The following is a 25,792-nucleotide window of genomic DNA, read 5'->3' as shown; positions in this document are numbered from 1 at the left end:
GTGTGTGTGGGTGTGTGTGTGTGTGTGTGGGTGTGTGTGTGGGTGTGTGTGTGTGATAGTGTGTGTGTGTGTGTGTGTGTCAGGACATATTCAATAGCTTTGTTTTCTAGAATAATGTATCTACCTCAAGTATCTCTCTTTCTCTCCCTCTCTCTGTATTTATCTATCTATCTACCACAGATCTCATGATCTGCTCGTCTTCCCCCTTCTTCTTCTTTCTCTCTCTCTCTTTCTCACACACACACTGACACATGAACATTGAGATCATTTTTTTCTGATATTATTTTGCATCACATGCTGTGTATAAAACTGACATAACAAATGCGAAACATACAAACATGTCTTATAAATGGGTGTCTGCTGGCTTGAACAGTTCTGCTGAGAGAGTTGTGGCCATTACCTGTACACGGTCAACCTGAAGTAAGTCGACGTCCTTGGAACTTTGTTGCTGTCTGTCTCCTAGGTAACGGACACTGCTCTCCCAGGAAGGAGAACCCGAGAATGCTGGTGGACCTGCCAACCAGCACGCCTAATGGGCAACATTCCCAAAGTCCTGTGTCATCCACTGGTAAGTACTACTCCCTATGACTAAAACTGTCCCACACAATACCTAGGTCTTCCTTTAATCTGATCATATACACACACACACGCACACACGCACACACACAACAGAAAACTGGAAAGGACTGATGGTTTCGAGGACAGACATGTCATCATGAAGTGGCATACTGAGAAAAGGGAAGCTTTCTTGCCAGATAGATGTGGAAACCGGCCGCGATCTTGGAGGAGATTGTTGTCGTTGATAGGGTTCTTATTTGAACAGGTCATACAAGAGGTTGAGAAATGCAAGTCCACTGTTTCAGTTTGAAAGATGACCAAGCTCTCTAGTGAGAAACCCAAGAGCACTTTATAGTCTGGGACATTTTGTCTGCCTATTTTCTGTGTGGTGAACTGATCTGAAATAGAAGAAGCAGCCGCCTGGCTTTGGTTTGAACAGTAAGATGGGTATTAACCCAGATGTGTCATGACCTGTGACCAGTGCTGAACTTTCAGTTCACATAAACTTTCACAGAACTGTTGTTAGATGTATGTATGTATGTATGTGTGTGTGTGTGTGTGTGTGTGTGTGTGTGTGTGTGTGTGTGTGTGTGTGTGTGTGTGTGTGTGTGTGTGTGTGTGTGTGTGTGTGTGTGTGTGTGTGTGTGTAGGTAGGTCGGCAGGTAGGTAGGTAGGTAGGTAGGTAGGTAGGTAGGTAGGTAGGTAGGTATGTATGTATGTCGGCACGTCTCATTTAAAAAAAAATATATAGATAGCATATGATCAGGACAGAGTCTACAGTCAGTGCCTTAATTAAGTGTAAAATATCATTGTCTACGTGTCGTTAACTGTTTCCTCACTCATGGTGAATCTTGGCATCTTATACAACTACGACTGGAAGACCAAAGGTCTAACTTGTTGTATTTCATTCCACTTCTTTCAACCGCGAGGTCAAGCTTTTGATGAGTCAGTGAGTGCTTTCTCCTTCAGCTCCAGGTTGTCACAATGCTCTCTGTGCTTTTGGTCGCCCACTTTGATCAAAAGAGGCAAAACAAGGACAAGGATTCTATGTGCTGTTGTCCTGGCAACCATTTCAGGTTCAATCAGCTGGGTCCACTGCAAACACTTTATATGCTGTATACCTTGTGGAAGAGGGAGATGTCATATTAATGAAAAATTACCTCCTCGACATAAAGAAGTACACGTGTCATTTGGAGGGAAAGGAAGATTTTATGAAACCGCATTTTGTTAGCATTTGTCATCCAGGTTTGCTTTTAATAATGCAGTAATAACTCCATCCCATTTCATAAGCATAGATCAGGAAGAGAATATGCAGTAGCCTTTCTGGATTATGATTGTTGCTGACGTAACCAGCTTGAGCAGCTTTGAGTGACACTGTTGTTCCCTAGGTCAGAGCCGGACTGTCAGGTTTTCTTTCCTGGAGGGAATTGTAAAAGACAGGACTGGCACTGACCCCCATGTGTAGCGGCTGACACCCTGATCATGAAAGATTTCTGACATTTTCTGTGTGTCAAATGGAGCTTAGTCCGCCAGCAATCCCGCAGATTAGTGTGGAAATCCTGCCTCTAGAGCCGTGGGTGCAGGGAGGGAGCTGCCATCCTGGCTGTCGCTGTGTTTTATGGTCCCTTTCGTGCTCAGACTTTGTGGTATCTTTGCGGACAAAAGAAAATGCAAACAGGTTCATCTGGATGGTAAAGAGGGAGAAGATTGGCAGGTTCATAATGCATGCTGTGCTTTAACTAAGAAAAGGGTTTTTCATCTAGCATTTGTGACTCAACCAGAATAAACACTTGTACGATTTTGGAAATGGCAAAACTTACAAATTAAAGAGCAATATCAATCCATAACTCTGTAATACTTTGTAGCTACATAGTGTTTCCCAACCAGATGCATTTTCTATCAAATGTTTTTTTTGTTGGATCATGGAAAAAGCATGAAATGCTCATACTGAAAAACTATGAGCAATATATTTGACCAACTTGTATGCAGACATAGCAAGGCAATCAAGCTCAAATAAATATTATTATAGCATAGTCCTCATAGATTTGATGGTGGAGCAGTAAAGTTTGCTGTGCTGAGATTTATTTTTTCTAAGGTTGGACCATTGTGTTGCAGGAAAGAAACCTGGCCATGACTTTAAATTTAAGTTATTTCCAACTTTGGCAAAAAAACGGCTGAATTTCAGGAGCAGGAAGTCTAAGTTGGAGTTCTATACTCATCCGTATCAGATTCACAAGTGTCAGTAGCAAAGCTAACCTGAAACAGAAACATGGCGATTTTAACCTTCATAACCCATTAAGGCTATGAAGCGAATGGGCTGCAAGATGTGAAATTGCATCAAGAGACAAGAACAACATAGCCCACGCAGAGCTATAATTACTGCTGGCAAGTTAGGCTGCTATGCTAAACTTTTTCTTAAGGTGCTAATCATATAATTTTCTTACCAGTAACACCTGTCCATTTTATCCATAATTCAACTGTGATATGTCATCAAAGTTGATCAAACAGTAAGCTATATTCTGCCGGCACATATTACGATACTACTCTGTTGCTAGTAAAGTTAAGTAGAGGTTTTGACTAAATATAACTATGTTTTGACTTAGATGTTTACTATAAGAGTGTATGAACAGAATAGCTTTTCAAATTTAGAAATAGTGTTGAGATATCCTGATCTTAAATCCCCTTAAAAGGTTAAATTGAATGGATAGATATGCATGTGTTCCAAGAGAGAGCTTTGACAGCCGTTCAGTGACAGCGGAGAACTAGAGAGCTCTGACGGCGGCACTCACATCTGTCAGCTCTTTGTGTTGTGTTGCCCTGTGCATTTCTGCCTGCCTGCTTGAGTGGGTGGTCTCACTGGAGGAACAGTGGAGTCGGTCTCAGACAGCCATGACCATGAACCGTCCTCTCTACCGTCTCAGACGTCTGACTTTAATATGTTTTCAAGAAAAAAAAAGTACACCTTGCTTTCAAGCTGTTCTCTAATATTGGTTAAAAATAGATGTAGTAGACAAGTATGACTACGGGTTATACAGGCTTAGGTACAGTAAAAGTATGCCTTGGTAATGTCGGTAATGTGCCATCCTGTGTTTTATTTATATCTTAATACTTCCTTGAAATTAAATTCCTAATTTGATTGAAGTTTGGCCTTTTACCACCAGTATTGTGAAATAACTTACTTAGTTTTGAGACAGGAAATAATTAATTCCCCAAAAGGACTTACAGGTCAAAAAGAAAGATTTTTGTCACCGTTTTTTAATTAAAACGCCTATGATCATTATTAAATTGAAAATCACTTGTCAAATCGCCATTAACGGGTAAGTGAGAAAAAAATTCAAAAGCACTTTAGCCAGGGGGTAGATGAGTCAGGTGTTTGATGTGTTTACTTAAGTGTCAGTTGATTTATTTTTCAACTTTTTATACTTCTATGTCACATTCACTTATAGAACACACAATCAAGCAGGAGGGGGTGTGTGAGGAGGAGGAGGAGCGGGGAGTCCCTGGCCCAGACGGGATGGCTCACAGCGGAGAGGAGGGGTCTGGCCTGGAGGAGCCCAGAATGGACAGCCCAAACAACCTGCAGGACATGGGGAACACAACAGATGGTCCCAACGATACCTCAGCTGGTTTGTCTAATGGTAAGTTACTTTTCACAGTTAGAGGGATCGACTGTGATGATTCAATGATTTAATTGGTAAATCATCCCAACTGAATGACAATGACATTCAAATAAGTGAGACAAGGTGACTGCACTGCACAACACTGCACATTGTGACATAGGGGTGTTTTTCTAATTGATTTATGTGGTTTGTACTTTATTCTCTTTCCTGTTCCCGTCTTTCATCGTAAGTTTGGGTGCGGACACGGTAGCTGTTTTGTTGAGCACAATAGGTCAGGCCAGGAATCATTCTTAAGGAAAGTATCCTAGGAATCCCCCGCAACCTGTTCCCAAACCCTTTTCTGACGCTCTTGCTGTGCGCGTCACCATGCCCAGATCATATTTCACTTTTCCAAATGGCTTAGGAAAGAAACCAAGGTGTATCTACCGCACGATCAGACAAACAACTCAAACGCACCATAGGAACACAAAGGATACAATGCACTTCAGTCTTCATGCACAGCTAGTCAGAAATATGTGGGTTTAAAACAAAATTTAATTGAAAGATGATGTATATATTGGCAAATACAGGAAAGCGCTGGAAATGGAAAAGAAAAATGTGTAGTGCCCTTCGACTGTTGGTGATCAGACAGACAGTTGAACAGGCAGACCATTCACGTTCATTTATGGCACCCACCAAACGGCCGACCACAGAAAAGCATCCAAGTTCAGACTACATACCACTCTTTTGTCAGGTGTCATGTACAGAAGCAAAGTGACCCTAGCCCTTGCTACAGGCTCTGCCTAACAGTGGAAACAGTCCATGTGGTAAGCCAGGCTCTGCAAATATACAGGCAGGCTGAGCGGAGAGCGATCTGTTACCTCCTCACCACACAGGAGACGCCTCCCTTTTATTTGTGGCCCTCGCTCTCAACAGCTTATTTAGAACAGCCCAGTGCACAGCACAGCGTGGCCGTGACAAGTCCCCGCCACTGGTAGAGTGTATTTATTTATTGAAAACCGTGGCGTGTAATGGAGAGGAGAGGCAGCGAGCTGGTTTCTCCCGAGTCCAGGCAGAGCAGAGAGGCTTTGAGGTTTCATAGAGCGACTGCGACTGCGTCTGCGTCTGTGTCTCTGTCTCTGTCCCTGTCTCTGCCTCTGTCTCCGCCGTGTTGTGCTGTGCGTAGCGGTGTAGCAGGCCTGTGAGCGTGTGCTGACCGTCTCTGTTCGCCACCTTAACGACCACCCCCCCACCCCCAAATCTCGTTGTCTGCAGGAGACAGACCCTTCTCGTGCAGCCAGTGTGGCGTGTCCTTCACGCAGAAGGGGAACCTGCTGAGGCACGTTAAGCTGCACACAGGCGAGAAGCCCTTCAAGTGCCCCTTCTGCAACTATGCCTGCCGCCGGCGCGACGCACTGACCGGACACCTGCGCACGCATTCAGGTCAGTCCCCTCCACCCTTTTATGGCCTCCGCTGATCCTGTCAAGATTGATAACTTATCTGCCACTTAGTACGTGTTATTATTAAGAACAATTAGGGTGACCTATGGTGTTTCTTTTCTTGTGTGGAGAAGACCCCCCCCTTCCCACACCCCCCCCCACACCCCCCCACCCCAAGGCGCCTCTTACACTTCCTCTGCTCATGAAGGGGCTTTTGCAGCCACCCTTAAGCGCTCTGTGGTTAGGCTACCTAGGACACGCTGTTCCTGTAGCCAGCTAGGCTCCACCGCTCCACCAAAGGAAATGCTTTCTCTGTCAACCAAAGGGAAATGTTGTCTTTGTGAAGACGCGGCCGTGTCTGTCTAACCCACTTTTCATATCAGTCCATCATCAGTGGTGTTGTCCCCAGTGTTTGACATCCGGGTCACGTGATAGTCACTTCTGTCTGCTTCAGGTGGGGATCCTCTGCATTGTCACATATGGGCACTTACATTTATTTATGGGAGGAGGGGGAGGGGGGAGGCGGGTAGATACGTGGATCTCCAGGACTGTGTGCTTTTTGTTTTTATTTGCGTATTATATGTCATTTCCTGTTTGCTTGTGTTGCCTAGTGGCTTTACCCTCATATGTAGTGTCCAGTTATTCAGGTTAAGTGAAACCAGATGCAACTTTAATTTTCATTGTCCTTACGACATTGTTACATTTACAAAAGAGTACGTTGTCGTTCTTCACCCGCTTTGCTTCCTCAAGATACTTTTACCAGCCAAGCATGGCCGTTACAAGTTCCCTATTAGCGAAAAAAGGAATAACTCTTCTAGAAACCAGGTCATCATGATAAGAGCTCCCGATAATGATGACGTCGACGATTACAAAACACTCAGAAACCTACAAATGACTTGAGGCCTGTTTGAGAGTTGAAGAATACAATTTGGGTTTATGAACTCATCTGTGTGTGTATCTGTGTGTGTGTGTACGTATATGTGTTGAAGGGGCAGCTTATTTATCCCCCCGGGTCATCTCTCCTCCATCCATGTGAATCAGTCTGCCTGAGCATGGAGGGACAGAACAGTCCTTTGACTATGTATGATACAGGGATTGATTCCTCCATCTGAGAAATGATCTTCTGATTCAATGGGGTATGCTGTATATTGCCCACAACAGCATCTTCATCTCTCAAGTTCCTGTCTGTTGGATACGGTTAAATGAGCCTTAATGCAACACTTGAGATATTTGCATGTTCAGGAATAGTAGTTCTAATACTAGATCTTGTCCTGGATTTTTGTAACACATACGTATATGTTTGAGTGTGTGTGTGTGTGTGTGTGTGTGTGTGTGTGTGTGTGTGTGTGAGTGTGTGTCCATGTGTCTGTGTGTTAATGTTGCGTGTGTGTGTGTATGTTTGTGTATTGGAGGGGATGCTACCACCAATGACAGTTTGCAGGTGCAAAGACAGAGATCATTGGAGCAAACGCTTCTCTTTTTAGTGCGTTTATTTCCATTTGTGCTTTTCTAACTGTGGAGGTGGAAGTCACTTTTATACATGACATCAGCGTAGCAATATGATTCAGTGACACTACCAGTCAGATCTCATTCCACCTCCTCATCAGAAATATGAAAGAGATACCAAAATGAGAATCATTAGTAATGGTTTCTTACACATTGTTACGCTCTCCCTAAAGCTCAAAGTTTCCAATACACGTAACCACTGTTGTACCGCAGCCTTAGTCAATTCAAACATGGTCACTCCGTGCTGAGACATCACAACTTCAAGTGAGTCAGTAGACGTGCAATAACAAAAATAAATCAAGTTTTTAGCCTTTAGGTATTTACACTGAGGGTTTCTCATGTGTGCACAGTATTTTTAGCAGTCAAGGTGTATTTTCTTTTAGACGATCAGAAAGTACATTTATAGACAAATTATTATTTATTTGAAGTTAAAGGTTGACATTAAACATTACGTATTGAAAATGAAGTGTAATGCAGGTGAGGGTCAGCGCTCCTCTGCTGCCTCATACATCCAGAGTCATCCGCCTCACGTGCAGAGGTTTGGGTCTCAGACCAAGATGGCATGGTTAACACGTGAAAGGTCACCTCTCTTAGTCTCACTTTCACCCTGTGCATCAGACTGAAAGTACCACGGGGCTTTGAGGTGGCTCACATGGATTTGGGTTTCTTCTCAGTTGGCACACTTTACAGGCAATCCGTACTCCCAGCTTGAGTAGTTATTTTAGTAAACCGGTCAGTGAATGAATATTTTAAACGGTGGCAGTTCGATGCTCTAAAAGATGTGTGAAGTTGTTTTGGCCTGTGTGTGAACAGTGGTTTTGTTAATGTGCTGGATGGTGTTTTATGTTTAATAATTTGGGATGGCTAAGGGGCAGATGAATGCCCAGCTCCCCTGGAACACTGTTACAGGAACCTGGGGTGACATTTTGTGTCCTCTCTACCTTTTCCTCCTCCTCTTCCTCCTCCTCCTCCTCCTCCTCTTCTTCCTTTCATCTGCCCCCACTGGAAGTTGTCCTCCCCTGAGCAGCGCAGCATCAGCTCCCTGGAGGCTCTCTCCGTCTCCCTCCCTCGCCCCAGCAGTGTAGTCAGGCTGAGTAGAACTGAGATTGTGAATCACACACACCCCCAACACAAGCGCAAGCACTCTATGCTATTTCTGTAGGGCGTTCGGAGAGATTTTCCGACCTCCACGGCTAGAGCAAGTAATGGCCCCATGGGTGGCTCTGGCCAACGCAGTAGCATGCTTCAATGAGAAGCGCACAGGGCCAGCACACATGGCAGCAAAGGGCCTTGTTCAATTATTGTTTTGCCAGATAGGGGGATGGCACGGGTTTCAACACTTAAAACCCAAAACATTGTGTATGTGTGTATTTTGTGTGGGGGTTCACACCTTTTTTTTGTTTTAGCACACTTTGCTTAAAGGTCTGAATCATTGTGAAAGTATAAACCCACTCTCTGTGTAAGTGGGTAATGACACCCCCTTCAGAAGTGTGAATGGGTTGCTTACAGTTTTTATTAACATTTGTTGTCATTGTCATCTTCTATTTACTAGTGGGTAAACCACACAAGTGCAACTACTGTGGCAGGAGCTACAAGCAGCGCACGTCTTTGGAGGAACATAAGGAGCGCTGTCATAACTACCTTCAAAGTGTTGGCATGGAAACCTCCAATGCTGGCCAGTACCCAGGTGTGTGGCAAACTTCCTGACCCATATATATTTTTTTGTTGATGCAGTTTTGTTTCTAGAAAATTCCCCCTGATTATCACAATATGACATACATCCCACAAATCAAACTTTCCCACACATGGTAGGCATTATTTTTGAATACGCTACAAGCTCATGACCTCACCTCAACTGCCTTTCTTGTGATTCAGGAGATGTATCTAAAGAGCCAAGGCCCAAGATGGAGCCGTCCAGCATTGTGTCCTTTGAGCGCCCGCCCGTCATAGAGAGGCTGCAGGGAAACGTGGGCAAGAGGAAGAGTACCACTCCACAGAAGTTTGTGGGTGAGTGACTGGCCTTGGCTGCAGCAGCTTTAGAACTGGGACCATTCAGGCATTTGGTACCTTTTCATTAAGAAAGACTGTAAAGAACAGAAATATATTGCAGCATGAGCTTGGTTAAAGAAATTAAAACTAAATGGTGTTAAAAAAGATAAGGTTAGTGCAGGGTTAGTGCAGTATGAAGGCTGTAGTAATACAGTGTTTAAATGACTGCTATTAAATTGATTGTATTCCCTGAACTGCCTTTGGGTTTTACTTTGATTGGTGGCAAATGTGAAATTTCTCTTTTAATGTCTCAGGGTGGATTTTTGAATGTCTTGTTTTAATGTTTCGTTTACCAAGACTTTGTGTTCTTTGAAGAAACATTCAGCCTTTATTAAATCAGGAGGAAAGACAGAAAGCTGCAGCCGGTAGAAAAAAAAATGTTGTTTTCATTTTGTGGTTTTTGCACACCTGTAAGGTTGACATTGCAGTTACGGAATGGAGAGCAAAGTAGCTCACCGCATCCATGTTTTGTAGGGGTTAAAACCTGAACCTGGCTACCTTCCTCAAGTGGGGCTTTCCAACATTACATGTCACAAACCATCACATGAAATAACAGAGAGAAACCAATTTTTTGCAAACTTGCTCGCTTTTTTCCACCAAGGTGTTGGTTAGATATGGAAAGTTCTCTGAGGTTTCTCACATTTAATTCGTTCATTTCTCACGTTGGATTCCCATCCAATGATATCTCTATTAATGGCTTTGTTTATCGCAACACATTTTGGAAGCGTCTAGTCTAATGTGTGAAGTGCCTAGGTGTGAATTTGACATTGCTAGCAAATCCCATCAGTAATACTGCATACAATTAGAGTGATCCAATCCTGTTGTCATATGCTGATCCTCACTTTATTGTGTGTGCAGGTGAGAAGATGATGCGCTACTCGTACCAAGACATAAACTTTGACATGGGTATGAAGTATGAGAAGGAGGCAGAGCTAATGCAAGCACATATGATGGACCAGGCAATGAATGCCATGCCTTATCTTAGCGCTGATTCCCTGCGGCCCATGGTCCACCACCCACCTCTCTCCATGACCGAAGTGGGACCCATGGTGAACACTCTCTTCCACCCTGTGTACCCACTGGGGCATCGCATAGATCGCTCCAGCAACCGGGAGCCCCCGCCACTGCCCCCACCTCCCCCAGAGTTCCCTCCCTCCACCAATGGAGCGATCTCCTTGGTCCGAGCCAAGAACCCCCAGGCAGGCCGGGAGGGTTCCCCCAGCCACAATGGGCGGGAGTCGGCGGACTCGGCCCAGAGCAGTCCTCGGGACAGGAATGCTGCCCCGGGACACGCCGGCCCCAGGTCCAGAACCAGCCCTGGCTTTGCCAAGGGGGAGGAGGGTCGGCTGAGGGAGGCTGCGCTGGTGCGGCCGGGGGGCCGAGAGGCCGTGCGCGTCTTCAACCGAGAGGGCCACGAGCTGCGGGCCTTCCAGTGCGAGCACTGCCGTGTTCTCTTCCTCGACCTTGTCATGTTCACCATCCACATGGGTTGCCACGGCTACAGAGACCCGCTCGAGTGCAACATCTGTGGCCACTACAGCAAGGACCGCTACGAGTTCTCCTCGCACATCGTCCGCGGAGAGCACACTTTCCACTAGGAGCTGAGGGCAGTCACTGCTCTCAGACCTCAGCGCGCACACACACACACACACACACACACACACACACACACACACACACACACACCCTCACACACACACACACACACACACACACACACACACACACACACACACACACACACACACACACACACACACACACACACACACACACACACACACAGACACACACACAAACACACACACACCGACACACACACACACACCTCCCTGGAGGAGGGTAGCCACTCTTGGCACAGGCAGCAACAGTAAACAAGTGAATGCAGGTGCAACAAGGGTTTCTCAGATGTATATGAAGGTTTGGGTCCAACATACATGTTTTCAGATTTATTATTTTAGGTGTCGAAAATTGGTGAAATTGAGACATGGTTATTACCAGATAGACTTACGAAAAGCTTTGGGTCACGTAGAATTTGTTCGGGTCCTGGTGTGTCCTAGGTGTGATCCACCTAAAACTGAGCAGCTATTTGTTTTCACAATGTATGAAAATATCAAAAGATTTTTACGATGCCTTGGTGATACTATCGGCATCATCCTGTTTAGCTTAGCCTGTTATGTGCTTTTTGGCATTTCCAGTGCCTTGCTTTGATTTGCAGCTGAGCTGTACTTAAGACATGAGCCAGTCTACATCCAATACCTGTGAGTCCCCCTAAGAGAGGCTTCATAGCTTAGTCTGCAGCCTTTTTTTCTTACCTCAGATCTAGTTCACGCATAGCTAATGTAGAAACCACTGTTGAGTAAATCAGATACCACCCAACGGCATCACTCAGTTACAGAGATTACAGTAGGTACTCTGCTAACGTGAGTTTAGTTATTGTAATGGATGGCATTATTGCGTATAATTGACCACATAAAAGTGCATACTGCACTGTCAGCATTGAAAAATCTGAATATATTGACAGGGAAACTCATTCCAAAACTTGCTCTGTATATGCGCCTTTGTGTGCGTCTTCCGCTGGGGTTTGTCATCCATGTCTCGTCCTCTGTTTGACTTGGACCATGGACCATGTGTGAACTCATTCTCATGCACTTTGTAAAGTGCAGCACTGTAACCTGCTTCAACTCTGTCTTTCTTTATTATTCTGTTGTTGCACTAGAACCAGTGAGTCCACAGGAATCACAATGTTCTTGTGAGGCTCTACAGCAAGCCATTGTCTTTGATCTATATTACAGAAGGTGTACCTATATGGACGCATGGAGCATACATAGATACAAAAACAATATGCACTTTATGTGGATGCACTGAACAGAAATCAGCAATGTCATTAGTTCTGGCATGGCAATTGGTAATATGTTGAATATGAAGCTGATATCAAACAAGATCCCAAAGAGAGACATCTACAAAACACACATTCATGGTATCAAACATGTTTTAGAATACAACTTCTTTTGCGAGGATAAATGTTAAAGAGTTGACGAGCCTTATAACAAATTGAGGGTAACTGCTGTGCCAACAAAGAAAAATGATTGTGTATGAAATATTTCCTGTTAGTCTACATTCTTTTATTTTTCCAACTAATTCACAGTTATCATTTGTATTGAGGCAAGCCAGTGTGTATTGTTTTATCCATTTGAAATATACACTTGTGTGTCATTCAGTAACATTAATGTACATGTACAGTACACAGGGGAATATGTACATGGACTAAACCTACTTGATACAAATAGCAAATTGATCAATATCAAAGACATATAAATTAATAACAAAAATTCCCAATTTACATGAATTACACCTGTCATCAGACCATTTTTCACTTATCTTCAAGTGTATGTAACACATACATACACACACACACACACACATACTCACACATATCATTTATTTATATAATTATATAAATAATGTGTGTGTGTATGTATGCATGTATGTATGTATGTATGGTTGTTGTGTGTTCAGTGGGGGGCACATTCAGTGCATTTTTTTGTTTTCAAATGGTGTGTGTTTGTTTAGGGGGCTGGGCAGGCTTCTGAAACAGGAGGTGTCTGCAAATTACACAAAACAGACCATTTTACTGGAGTGACAGATGCAGTAGCAAAACTCCCAAATTCAGCTTTAATTTGTGAAGGATAGTAATGTTTATGTTTATACTAAAGTGCATAGATTGAACTTATAAATGATATATTATATATAAAAACGGTGTTCCGGTTTTATCTTGTTGCTTAAAAGTCTTGAAAACTTGACTTATCTCACAATGGTGCTTTAAACTTCTTTTGCTGACCACGCCTGCTGCTTCAAAGCTACATGAGGATGACCCGTCTTATGCTACTCAGTCACTCAAAGATGACCACTTTTCACATTGTCTGTATTTTCTTACCTGTAATCCTAAAGAAGTTACACAGAACAAAGAAACTATGTGTATTGTATTTCCTTCCCATGTATTTTAGCATTGTATCACCTTATATGATTATTTTTAGGAAAACAGGAATCAGTCTGAAATAAGAACTTGTGGAGCAAAAAGAAAACCTGTTCTTGTATGAAGTTCTTGAATGGAAGCTGGACAATATTGCAACCTTTTCTTTGGACAAAATGGAGACTCTCGCGTGTATGAACCTTTTTCTGGAAGGAAGCTTGTTCAAAATTGCTTTATTATTTTTTGCTGTTCTTTCAGAATGCATTAGGAATATATCTGTGGTTGAATAATCGTTACGTGGTGAAGAAAATTGGTTGGGAAACCAGTTAGACCAGTACAATATGAGCATGCTTAAAGATAAGCATTCTCAGTGGAAACTTTTAAAAATACAGCCTACTTGAAAATGATCAGTGGCACTGACTGCATTTTCTACATTGGTTACATGAAAGACCAATATTTTCATTAATTACATGTACATAGTTTTGTGAAAATGAAGTGTTTTTATCGGTATTTACCACAGACTGTAAAATGCAGTACGATATGGCTTTGCAGTGTATTTTTATATAAGTGAACATAATATATGAGCTATATATATTTTGTTACAAATGTTGAAATATATATACCTTTTTGCTGTGTGTTGGTTACATACGGGGCTTCTCAGGTACTTCTTTGTTGTCAAATTCTTTCAGACATATCATGTAATTATTCCTGTTATGAATGAATACATTTGAAGTCAATGATGTAAATCTCACCAAAAAAAAAATTACCATCATAGTGCTGCAAAGGCGAAGCAACAGCCTTGAGGAAAAATCTTTTCTTTATCATTGTGATGTCTTACCTTCATGCTGTATCTCATACCTGTCTTACCTTCATGCTGTATCTCATGTTGCACTGTTGCTGCTGTATATAGTAGTTTACTAAGCATGGGATTTCTGCATTAAATACACTTTAATCTACTTTCTCTGCATTTGTGGGTTCTTTTTTTGTCTTATCCCTTTGTTTAACTTATCTAGCCCTTCATGTTGTTGGATTTCCAGGATGTATGTGTCAGATTGTTGGCTACTAATTTAGCGTATGGTACAGTCAAAGTAATACCACCCAGAACAGAGTCATAAATATCATGTGTATGCACCCACACACTAAACACGCTACAAACCATCACAAGAAATGAATGTGTAACTATTGATAGCCCCCCGCTCACCAGATCTAGGCGGAAACAAGAGCTATGTCACCCAACAATATGACTTTAACCACTCAGTATCAGTGAGACTAATTGCAATTTAAATAAGGATTGCAGTGTGAGTGTTGCTGAGACAGCTGTTTGCTGGTGATGCCTCACAACTCTCATTCACACCAACCAGCATTCTCCCTTCATGGGTGCCCTTTCTCTCTCTCTCTCTCTCTCTCTCTCTCTCTCTCTCTCTCTCTCTCTCTCTCTCTCTCTCTCTCTCTCTCTCTCTCTCTCTCAAATGTCAGATGGTGGGCACCTCCTTGTCTGTGGCTTCCTGGCCAGTTGCAACATGGGCATGGCATTCCCCTGCAAGGGGTACACCAAGCCCAAAGCGTGACTGCTGTTCCTTTGACAGCCGCATTGATAGGATGCTTAAAAGAGAGCAGAGTAGCACCTCCTGCTTCGGAAAGCTTTTTGATCTCAACTGGATTGCAACACCATTGCACTCATCACTTAACTACAGTACATGGTCCCCCCTTCAGTGTTTTCATCTGTTACGAGAAGCATTCTCACCCCTCTTTTCTTATAAGAATCCCACCCACTCAACTCAACTCAGAACTGAATCTCTCTGAAAATACCATTCTGACATGTTAGAATTGCTGTGCTAAATGTACTGCAACTGCAATTGTTACATTACTGTGGACTATAGATAATAAATGATCATATTGAGTTTGAGGAAAAAATAATACTTCATGTGAACACTAAGTTTTACCCAGCATAACTTCACCTGTCACATTTTGATCTACCCCTAACCTGACATTAGTAGTACTCCTGAAGAATCTATTCACATTCTTTGTTTTCCTTTGTCAACAGATGACCGTCTAAGTAAGGTGGGATCATTACTTTTGTCAATTTAAAACAGTTTACTGAACAGACGTCATAGTGTCGGCTTTACTTTAGGGTTATTGTTTGTTAACTCTATGTACAAGTAAACATCAAGATGGCGGAGTATCCTGTCCATAACTTTGTGATCCATAACTTTGTGATTTACTGAATATTATGTGATAAAGTAAATCATATACCCTGATCTGACATACATGGGACAGAAGCAGAAGCATTAACTCCTGATAATTGAGATTGCTATTAGGTCTATGCGTATTTTCACACTCAGGCCAGTACAGTCTCACCTCATCTCATCTCACGAGATCCCAAAACACACAGGCATTTTATTTTTTAATAAACGATGCACGTACAGTTGCATGTTGTTTCTGTTACCAACAGTGCTTTATCTCTGCTGCGCTCTTGCTTGGTGTGTATCTTGGGCAGGAAAATCTTGTGCAATGAGCTCAAACTTGTTGTGGAAATGAGGTTTGTGGCATTCTGTGCCAAGCTCTTGTTTTAACACATGGGTGAGGTTTCTCTGCTTCAGGGCAGCCAGTGGCCGTTCAGCCGATAGGGCATGGAGATAAAGACCCAGCCGCATGGCGCTCTTAAAAAGGCGACATCTACACGGCATCTCTGTGGTGTGGCTTTGCCTGCTGGACAGAACTGTGTCAAATGTAAGTGTCTGAAAGACGAGTCAGCCTAAATAGCTATGAAAAGAAAAGTTCAAACAAAAAAACAAAAGGCACATATACGTTTATATATTGAGGTTTTAAAGAAAAGAAAAAAACATCTTCAAGTGGAGACAATGAGCCTTATACATACTTTGTGGAATATGTCCATGACCCGATCTTTTGCTCATACATGGGCTCTCAGAGTTCCTTATATTAACTGTAGACGCTTTAGAGTTAAGCTTTTTTAAGGGTTAAGATCTTCTAAGCTTTGAAAGATCCTTTTTTTTTATTGTTGTGCAATTACAGGTGACTCCTGTTCCTGTATTTCCTGCCTGACAGTGGGGGTTGTTTCGCCTAACCTTTCTGAACTGTCATTCATCCTCCAAACACACCCACTGATATATGGTCTTTCCATGCTCCCACTCCAGGTCTCTACCTCAGCTTTTCCAGACTTACAACGGTTGACTAAAGCACTCATTCAACCAACCCAACACGTTCAATCAACTGCATCTCTGGGGTTAATACTGGTAAGCCACGATAAATAAGGCTTGAGCGTGATCAGATTCGAGTGTGTAGGTGATTTGTGACTGGGTGATTAAAGACATGGGATAGTGAGCGCTGGAGGAGTCGCCCTGCAGCCTGAGCCAGGGAGTGTCAGGAGAATCCAGCTCCACCGGTGGGGGCGGTTGCCTGTGTTCTTGTCACAGCGATAAGTCCCATCATAAAGCGCCCAGGGACAGCGAGGCCACAAACTCAGGAGGATTTTCTCCTGCCAGTGTAACCCAACACTGGTGCTCTTGTAGTCAACAGACATAGGGAAACAAGTTTTATTTTTTTATAGAGCAGGTCTGCTCATACCCAACAGACACGTTCTGTGGAATAGACCACGTAATAATCACCAGTGCTGTCCTATCGACAGCTCAATTCTATTCTGTTTGAATGCTTCTTTTACTGTGGTCTTACGCTTTGCACGTGATTATCACTTTTCACAGGCTAATAGACGCTTTCAGATCTGGGCAGCAGAAGAAGCCCTTCCTTCGCTCTGTCTTCGGGGACCTCGCTTTACCGAGAGGGGCTGAGGAGCGTGACTTCCTGTACTGACAACTCAAGTGAGAACAGAGACAGAGAGAGCAAGATCGAGAAAGAAAGGGAGAGAGAGCAGGGAGTTGTGGCTCAGCTGCAAAGGCCTCTGGGTAAAAGCTGGTTGGTTTGTGGTCATGCACCTCGGAGAGCACTCAGAATTGGAGGGGGGGGGGGGGGGGGGGTGGGGTGGGGGGAGGAGGAGGAGGAGGGTTCCACTTTCCTTCCTACTTCTCACCAACATTGTACAGCCACTGCCAAGGGGAAACTCACAAGCCCAGACCCACTGCTGCTTGTAGAAATTACATTTGAAACACACTGGGAACCAGAACAAGTGCCAGAGAGGAGACTGTGAAAAATGAGAGGTAAACGAATGTGAGCAACTGCGGTATGGAGAGACAGAGAGAGGGGCATACAAGAGACAGATGAGGAAAGTAAGTGACTACGAGGGAAGAGAAAATAGGGTCAACAATAAGTCGTTCAATTTTGTGAGCAGAGTTGAAGACTAAGAGAGAAAGAGAGAGCGTTGTAAAAAGGAGATATGTGGAAACACACCTGTGGATGGAGTAGACACTGGAAAGTGAGAGCGGATCACTGTTGGAGAGAGGTGTGGGAGGTGGGGGTGAGGACTGGAAGAAAACAGTGAAACAGTGGTTTGACTAAAATGGGTGAACAGCTGCCAATAGGTGAACTGAAAACAGGAAACAAATGTGAAGATGACAGCTCCCTACTCCTTTGAAAGCCATCGTGAGGAGATCCTGTCAAGAGGATCATGTTGAAGCCAGCGTTCACTGATTATTTCACCTTTAAAGAGCCATTATTATTGCTCTATAATCAATAATACAATAGTGTAAGCACCACAACATATCTGATAAGGTATCTGCCTAATAACTTATAGTATACACGTTATATTTAGTTAATGATGATTTTGAGTCAAAAGGAACAAGATATATGTTAGAATCCACAATTCAAGAGAGAAGAAACACATTGTGAATTTGACCACAGACTTTTGGAGTCTTTTCACAGGCACTTACGGGAGAGCAGATAATGTCTCACCAGCACAAATAGGCCATGAAAATCACAACTGAGAAATATACAGAAATACACTTTCAAGTCAAGTCAAGACAAGTCAAGAAAAAGCACTCTAAATACTCAGGCGTATTATGAAATCCAAAAAAAAGAAACTTGACCAAATCAATAAAAAGTATCAAAAGCACGGCTGCTGGTTATTTTTCATAGTTAATTACTGGTGAGTCTGAGCATGTGAGCCCTCAAGGCTTTCTTGTTCAGTTTCTGACACTCACATCCTGGAGTTGCAGCTCGGTGCCTTAAAGGTCACTGGAGCGCGACCACAGAGGGACCAAGGAGGCCCGCATGTTCTGTAACCGTACCCGTGCTGCGGGCTGGGTGCAGCAGCCTCGGAAGCACAGGATGGCTAGAGCAAGAACATGCCATACTGTCATTCACTCCCATTACGCTAAAGTGGTGTTTGCCAGCACCATGGCACCAGCAACATTTGCATGTAGCTTTAAGCCTAAAAATGTGATAATGATCATGGGAGGGTTAACAGAAATGATTGAGAATTCTTCCCTTGTGCATGAAGTTGAGTAGCCTGGTGACACCAGCCTACGTATTTCCGCCTGAATTGATTTCAAGCTCATACTCAGTCTGGCCCAACCCCATTGACAATCGTCTCCAGAACTCAAAATTTTGCAGGACCAATCAGCGAACAGTTCAGAGCTGTGACGCAAAACTCGCCTTGGAGGAAAAGACACGAAAAGCTATCGGAAAAGTTGTCTCAACTCTCGAGAACATCAGAAAATTAAAAGGAGAACAAGAGTATTTTCTTGTAAGTTTTATGATTGGAAAGGACGTCGTAGCTCTTCTCCCAACTGGCTTTGGGAAGAGTTTAATCTACCGAATGCTTACTAAACGTTGCTGATTGGTTAAGGGAACTCCAATGATTTTAAACCTCAAGATAAGCACCCGCCCATCTCGGAAACCAAAATGCATTGGGTTGGCCCAGACTGAAAGACGGAATGAAATGGAGTCACAGGCTGGTAATGGCCAGGCTAGAAGTTGAGTCCTCTTGTCTGAGGTATCTTTCTGCTTGAATTGATTTGGCATGCCAGTGTCATTGTCATTGTGTCAAATGTTCAGCTTCTTTTTTTTCATTAAGTAATATAATGGTTGAATTGATATTGGCACACGAGTCTGAAAGAGGCATCTTAAAACTATGACTCACTTAAACATAGAGTACACACAAACTGGTGATTAGGAAAGAGATCAAAGTCAAATGGCTGGAAAGAGTGGGTGCAGCCATCGTCTGCAAGTCCATGCAGAGTACTACTGCGCGGCCTGTCAGTTCACACATCACATTAGTATAGAAGCCATTTGCTCTCCGACTCCTACATTCATTCATGGCTATTTATACACACAGAAAGGTCTGTGCAAAGAACCACAGAAGTTGCTTCGGCTTCATTAGTTGCCACCGCTGCGTGCTCTAACAATAGCATTGTCTGTCTGTACGTGTGTGATTACTTAAACCATGAGTTTACAATTGTATCACTATCAGTTCCCCCATCATAAAGCATATGTTGGGTCAAGGAGAAATGTTAGCATAATAAAGCTATTAACTTTGCTTTGGCATATTAAGCAAATTCTCCCTCATGGTTAAGGGATAGCAACACAATGTTCAGGTCTGTAACAGTCGACCACTATACCCTTGATGGAATGCAAAATTCAAGTACAAGATTTGGGAGGTGAGCTTTCGTAAGGCCTGTTTTGCCTGGGCTAAGCTGCATGTGTTTACACAGTTTACAGATTCAGTCTCTAGATAACTCAGCTGAGAGCAGTCCCACAAACGCCGCCTTGGATTGCTACCTCTTCTGTGGCTGTGCATCTGCTCTGCTAGGTGCTTTGAGACCTACACCCACCACCACAAGGCTGTGGCCTGGCTGGGTCAGTCGTTTCGTCTCGGCCTGACATCAGAGTGGAAGTGGGTTGTGTAAGGAGGGAGAGGAAGCTGAGGGAGGAGGTTGAAAGACAACAAGGCTGATAGTGGAAAGAGGCCGTCAGAGTGGAATCCCTGAAGTCACTTGCACACAAAACATGAGCACACTAACTTTCAATCAGAAAGTCACACAATACATGTATACACCCGCATGCCACGCTAGCAATATGCACACAAACAGAGAAAGAAAAACCAGACCAGAGTCAGGGCTAAAAGCAACAAAGTTGTACATTGAAACTTATTTTTATATCATTAATTTTTTTTCAAAGAATATGAAACAAAATACTTAATCTAGCAGCTGTCAAATGTTAGCGGACCTTCTACAACCCCTTGCCTCCTGATTCACCCCTGAATACCACTTGTTACGACTGTGTGTGCAGGGCTACTCGTAGCAAGACAATTCTGGTCCCGTTGTGCAGTTCTTTTGTAAATTCATACATGCCGTGTCCCCCCCCCCCCCCCCAAGTTTGGCCACAGTAGCCTCATATAGTGCTTAGTAAACTTTGAAACTTTATTCTGTCCACACTTAACTGTGTGTGCAGTTGTCAATTTTTGCAGAACAGCATGGATGGTTAGCAGACCAGTTGGCAAACTACCGTGTTGTCAGACCTCCGTACAATGCAACTGAGAAGACTGCTTTTACAGCCAGAAGGCTCATTCATACAGCAAACAAAAGTAATTTTTATCTTAATCATACATTTCATATGTTTACAATTAAACTACACTTTTATGGCTCAAAATATGTTATGTGTTGTGCTGTAATCATGCTGTGCAACAGTACTCATTTAATCCCCATTGCTTTGTTTGGTTGGTCTGACTGCCAAAAGAATGTTGTCTGTGAAAGAACTTCTGATAGTCTGAAAGTCTGATTTCTATAATGACCTAATCACCTAATGCATTACATGTTCCAAAGAAGAACAACAATCATTTGATTCATTAAATAGTGCATCTTTAGCAAACAATCTATTACTGAACCAGGAAATGTTAAAGTTAAATTAAATCAATTTTGAGACTCACAGAATGCAATTGTATCTAATAAAAAGGCATTGCAATTATTCTGTCTATAAAAAAGTAGCCTCCTTTAAAATACACAAAATATTGGTCACTTTTCCATGGAAAATATCATTTTGCTAAACCACAAAATACAATTTCACATTTATTTGGTCAATAAGGATATGTGATTAGAAGGTTTGGTGTCATGAAGGGGCAATTAAGTTGTTTAGGCATTCAATAAACCACAAAATCAATTCTGTAATTTACAGGTGATGTAATGTACTTTTTTAACCAATTAAGGTCAAGATCAATGGAAAATGGTCCACCTATCCTTCATTTGGACAAGTTTAGAATCATTTATCGGGAAATCTAAAGAATTTTCCTGTTGGTTTGGCACTTATATGTCGAATAGTATCTCCCCTTAAGATAATACAAAATAATTGTTGTCCATTGTCTGTGATTCCCTCTTCAAGCCAAACCAGTCATAGATTTTCTTCAACAGTGTGATGTGGTGTTTGAGAAGAAGGGTAACAATCCATCATAGTGAAGATGCAGACCCCTTGAATTGAGTCTCCTAAATCATAGGCGGTAACTGAAGAGGCTTTAATGAGGTAGTAATGATGTAGGGTATATACCTCAACATAAACATTTGATTCAGCCACAGCGATATGAAGACTAGATATCAGCATTTAATTAGCTTGTTATTTAGTTCAGTTGTCATCTGTTGCAGCAGCAATGTTACTTGAGGATTTAGGATACGACTCAAAGCATGGTGAACAGTTCGAAACATGGATTTTTCATTAGCACAAAAGTATTTGGCCTTGCTACATTTGTGAATAATGTCCCTGTAAGAATGAGCATGGTGAACAGTTCGAAAATGGATTTGCATCAGCACAGAAGTATTTGGCCTTGCTACATTTGTGAATAATGTCCCTGTAAGAATGAGCAAGTGTCTACCAAAATATGGTTCCAAGGTCTCTGCTTTTAATTGGTAGTTAACTTGCCTGCTCAACACTGTCAGATAGTCAGTTCACTCATAGATTTTCATTTTCAATCTTCTCAGTCTACTCACCACTTGAAGAAATCTGTAAATCTGGACTTAATTAACAGTGTATGGTATTGACATACTCTACATACAGTATCAAAGGGCTATGCCTTCCAATGGTCCAAATCTGGACTTAATTAAAAGTGTATGGTATTGACATACTCTACATACAGTATGTACCAAAGGGCTATGCTTTCCAATGGTCCAAATCTGGACTTAATTAAAAGTGTATGGTATTGACGTACTCTACATACAGTATGTACCAAAGGGCTATGCCTTCCAATGGCAACAGTTGCGTGTGCGAGTCCTCTCCAAGTAGGCTTTCCCCATTACCACTGTCAACATTAATTTTAAGGCTTTTAAACAGCCTGACTTTCTCAATCATGTGTTTGCTGTGTCCAAAATCTACTGTTAGCTCAAAGTGTAAGATCAACCCATTCTTCTTGACACAGACACTTATTGGGACACTTTTCCAACAGTTGGCCTCTCAACATGCCTGATTCAAGAGTGCCAGGCTCACACGATTTCCCCCCTTACTTGAGTATCAGTGTTTTCTCCCAGTGACTGATCTCCCTGTCTGATTTGGTAGCATTCTGGACAAATCTTTCTCTTTCAGGTGAAGTGGCCACCGAGATCTGCTTGAAGGATCTCTTATGCAATGCACTCGTGTTTATTGTATCACTTGAGTTTGGATCTCTGTTAATCCACTCCTAACTTTAAAAAAATTGTAGAACTTCCTGCATATTTTACACTTTTTTTTTGCTGGTTGAGTGGTCTTTGTAGCATTTGCTGAGCAAAGCGCGTGTAAGTTTGATCCAACTTTATTCCAACTCTGACCGGTTTTTCTGCTTTAAATTATCTAGACCATTCTTGTGTTCAAGGTCACTTCCATCGGATATACTCTTTGCCCTCAGCTTTCTATCTAACGTTATAGGCTTGCTATGTATACATGTACATTCGGAAGCGACTGGGCTCAGTGTAGAAACAATAAGGAGTATTACATTGTTGTGTTTTGGCTATACATATACACTCATTATGTGCACCTAGCAAAACATGTATCCTGTCAAATACAACAGTAATAATTTTGTAGGATGTAGTTTGTGGGGCTCTAAAATTGTATTGAATTAAACACATAGGTTTCTATAATTTAGCCTAGCCTCACTGATTGAAATGGGGTGTTTAAAATAATAGAAAAACACATGCCAGTACAACACAACAAAATTCAACAGCACCACGAACTGCAGCCTCCACACTGAACACACAGTTGAATCAACAGCTCTCCAAATTAGTTTAAACAAATGTCAAATATTATAACCTTCATGAAGCTAGGATTTGTGGTAGGGCTGTTGTACTAGACTGCATTTAGTCACCCAAACATATTCTTTATTACATGTCTTGTTAACACTGGAACTTTAAAATGTCTGTTATACACTGCATTCAGAAGATATTCAGACCACTTGACTTTTATAAAGCAAAAACAGGACTACAAATGTTTGCAATGCTTTGCTATGATATTTGCAATTTAGTTCAGGTGCCTCCCATTTCAGGAAAAAAACTGAAATATCACATTGACATAATTATTTTGACCCTTTAGCCAGTAGTTATTTGAAGCACCTTTGACAGTGATTGTTGCAAAAACAAGCCCATCGGTGCATGCCCATGAAAAGATCCCGCTCCTCTGCTCCCACTCCCCCGGGTCCCTCTTCCTGTCGCTCCCATGCCATCTCCTCCAAGAGGAGCCTCCCGAGAGCACCTTTGTCTTTTTTTTTTGTTGTTCTCTCTTTTTCTTCTTCTCTCTTTCTCCCTTCCTCTGTCAGTTTTCTGTTCTCCGTTTCTCAGTCTCCTTCTCCCTTTTTTCTCCCCCTGTGTGACAGGTCCAAATTGCTTTGCTGGAACAACGATCATCCCGACCGGCATTGTAGTGAAGGTGGACGACTGCACCCTCTGCCGCTGCCACAGCGGGGACTGGTGGAAACCTGCGCAGTGCCTGCGCTGGGAGTGCCTCAATGGCCAGGCATAGACATTTGCCCAGGACCACAGGCGAGAGGACGGAGGGAGAGAGGGACGGAGGGAGGGAGGGAGGAAGGGAGGGAACAGAGTCTTCTTGAGTATGACGTGACAAAATCTTCGCACACCTGGATTTAGGTTGGATGAGGACCATTGGCTGAAAAACACCCCCACAGCTGCCACTACCATGCTTCACTTTTGAAGAGGTATTGGGCAGGTGATAAGCAGTGCCTGGTTGCCTCCATAAACGATGATTCGAATTGAGGCAAAACAGTTAAATATTGGTTTCATTCGACAAGGAATCTGGTTTTAATCTCAGAGTCCTTTAGGTACTTTTCAGCTAACTCCAAGCAGGCCTTCTTTGAGGAGAAGCTTCTGCCATAAAGCCCATATCAATGGAGAATTGCAGTGATGAATGTGTATCTGGAAGTTTCTCCCTTCTTCACACAAGATCTCTGGAGCACTGCAAGTCATAGATCACTTCTTTCCAAGGCTCTTCTCCATCGAAGAGTCCTGCAGCTTCCAAACGGAGGCCATTGTGCTCTTGGGAACCTTCAATGCAACAGTTTGTAGCCTTAATCGCTAAGGTCTGCAAGAAAATCCTTTGACTTCATGGCTTTGTTTTTCCTCTGATATGCATTGTCAATTGTGAGACCTTATAGACAGGTGTGTGTCTTTCCAAATCATGTCCAATCAGTTGAATTTACCACAGGTGGACTCCAATTAAGGTGTAGATTGGGGAAGGACTAACACACCGGTCTCACGTATGCGTTGGAATGCGTTGATGCGTCAGGGTTAACGGATCCCCATTCACTTTGAATGGGGTGACGTCATCCTTTGCCTAACTAAATGGAGCCACAATTCAGTTTGGCAAATGATGACGTCCCCCCATTCAAAGTGAATGGGGATCCGTAAACTCTGACGCATCAACGCATTCCAACGCGTACGTAAGGCTGCAACATGACAAAATGTGAAAAGGGGGGCTGAAAACATTCTGAATGCACTAAATTACTTTTTGGTATATGATATGAATCAGGTGATGGGGCTTGGTCCCCACAGGAGGTGGAAACATTTCCATTGTGGTCGCTTTTTTAAGAAGTCACAAAAGAGTCTTACAAGCAACACACTTCTCTGTTTTCAAGTCACATTACGCATTTACTTTCACTCATAAACAAACTGTTTTAGCTTATGTTGACGTGACATCATTCATATGGGAGACGAGTCATTCCTAAAACAAAACATGATGATGACATGACCACTGTGACACGACCACTGTGACTGTACTATGTGTACTAAGATACCAAACAACAGGAATAATCTGCTATAGATAATGACTACAATGAGTATACTCCACAATTCTGAGGTGGTCTACATATAGTGTGAAAATGTCACTGGGTATAAGTGCAAATACACACACAAACACACACACACACACACACACACACACACACACACACACACACACACACACACACACACACACACACACACACACACACACACACACACACACACACACACAAACACCACAAAGTTATTTTAGAGTTATATTTCACCGTCATATTTACTTTTGTCATAGATACTGTCAAGGACCACTTTTGGGTCAGACCAAATGACACTCTGGACAACTCTTAAGCTATAACTTCATGTACATGAACAATAATACATATTACAAACATGCTACCCCCCATTTAAACAGCATATCTTCACTGTCACGGTAACACTAAACGACAAACATACACAAAGCATTCACAAAGAGGCAACAAACACTGTAGCTTCCAAAGCATTTCAGATTAATTTTA

The 25,792-nt window shown here is 42.6% G+C and overlaps 1 protein-coding gene across 1 annotated transcript in view; it reads left to right on the top strand.

Moving 5' to 3' along the window:
- The window catches only part of ikzf2 (IKAROS family zinc finger 2), a gene marked incomplete at both ends in the record, with an annotated part of 41,753 nt that extends 31,003 nt beyond the window's left edge, over positions 1-10,750 (top strand). Inside the window, 6 exons of the mRNA XM_080839656.1 lie at positions 464-568; positions 4,005-4,196; positions 5,433-5,600; positions 8,656-8,790; positions 8,979-9,110; positions 10,011-10,750. Coding sequence (XP_080695782.1) covers positions 464-568; positions 4,005-4,196; positions 5,433-5,600; positions 8,656-8,790; positions 8,979-9,110; positions 10,011-10,750 — 1,472 coding nt within the window. The remainder of the gene's footprint in view (positions 1-463; positions 569-4,004; positions 4,197-5,432; positions 5,601-8,655; positions 8,791-8,978; positions 9,111-10,010) is intronic.
- Between the last annotated feature and the right edge of the window lie 15,042 nt (positions 10,751-25,792).

The sequence above is a fragment of the Sprattus sprattus genome (genome assembly GCF_963457725.1).
Source record: "Sprattus sprattus genome assembly, chromosome: 5".
Taxonomy (NCBI): domain Eukaryota; kingdom Metazoa; phylum Chordata; class Actinopteri; order Clupeiformes; family Clupeidae; genus Sprattus; species Sprattus sprattus.
The sequence above is the reverse complement of the archived record's forward strand: the minus strand, read 5'-3'. Positions and strand labels throughout refer to the sequence as shown.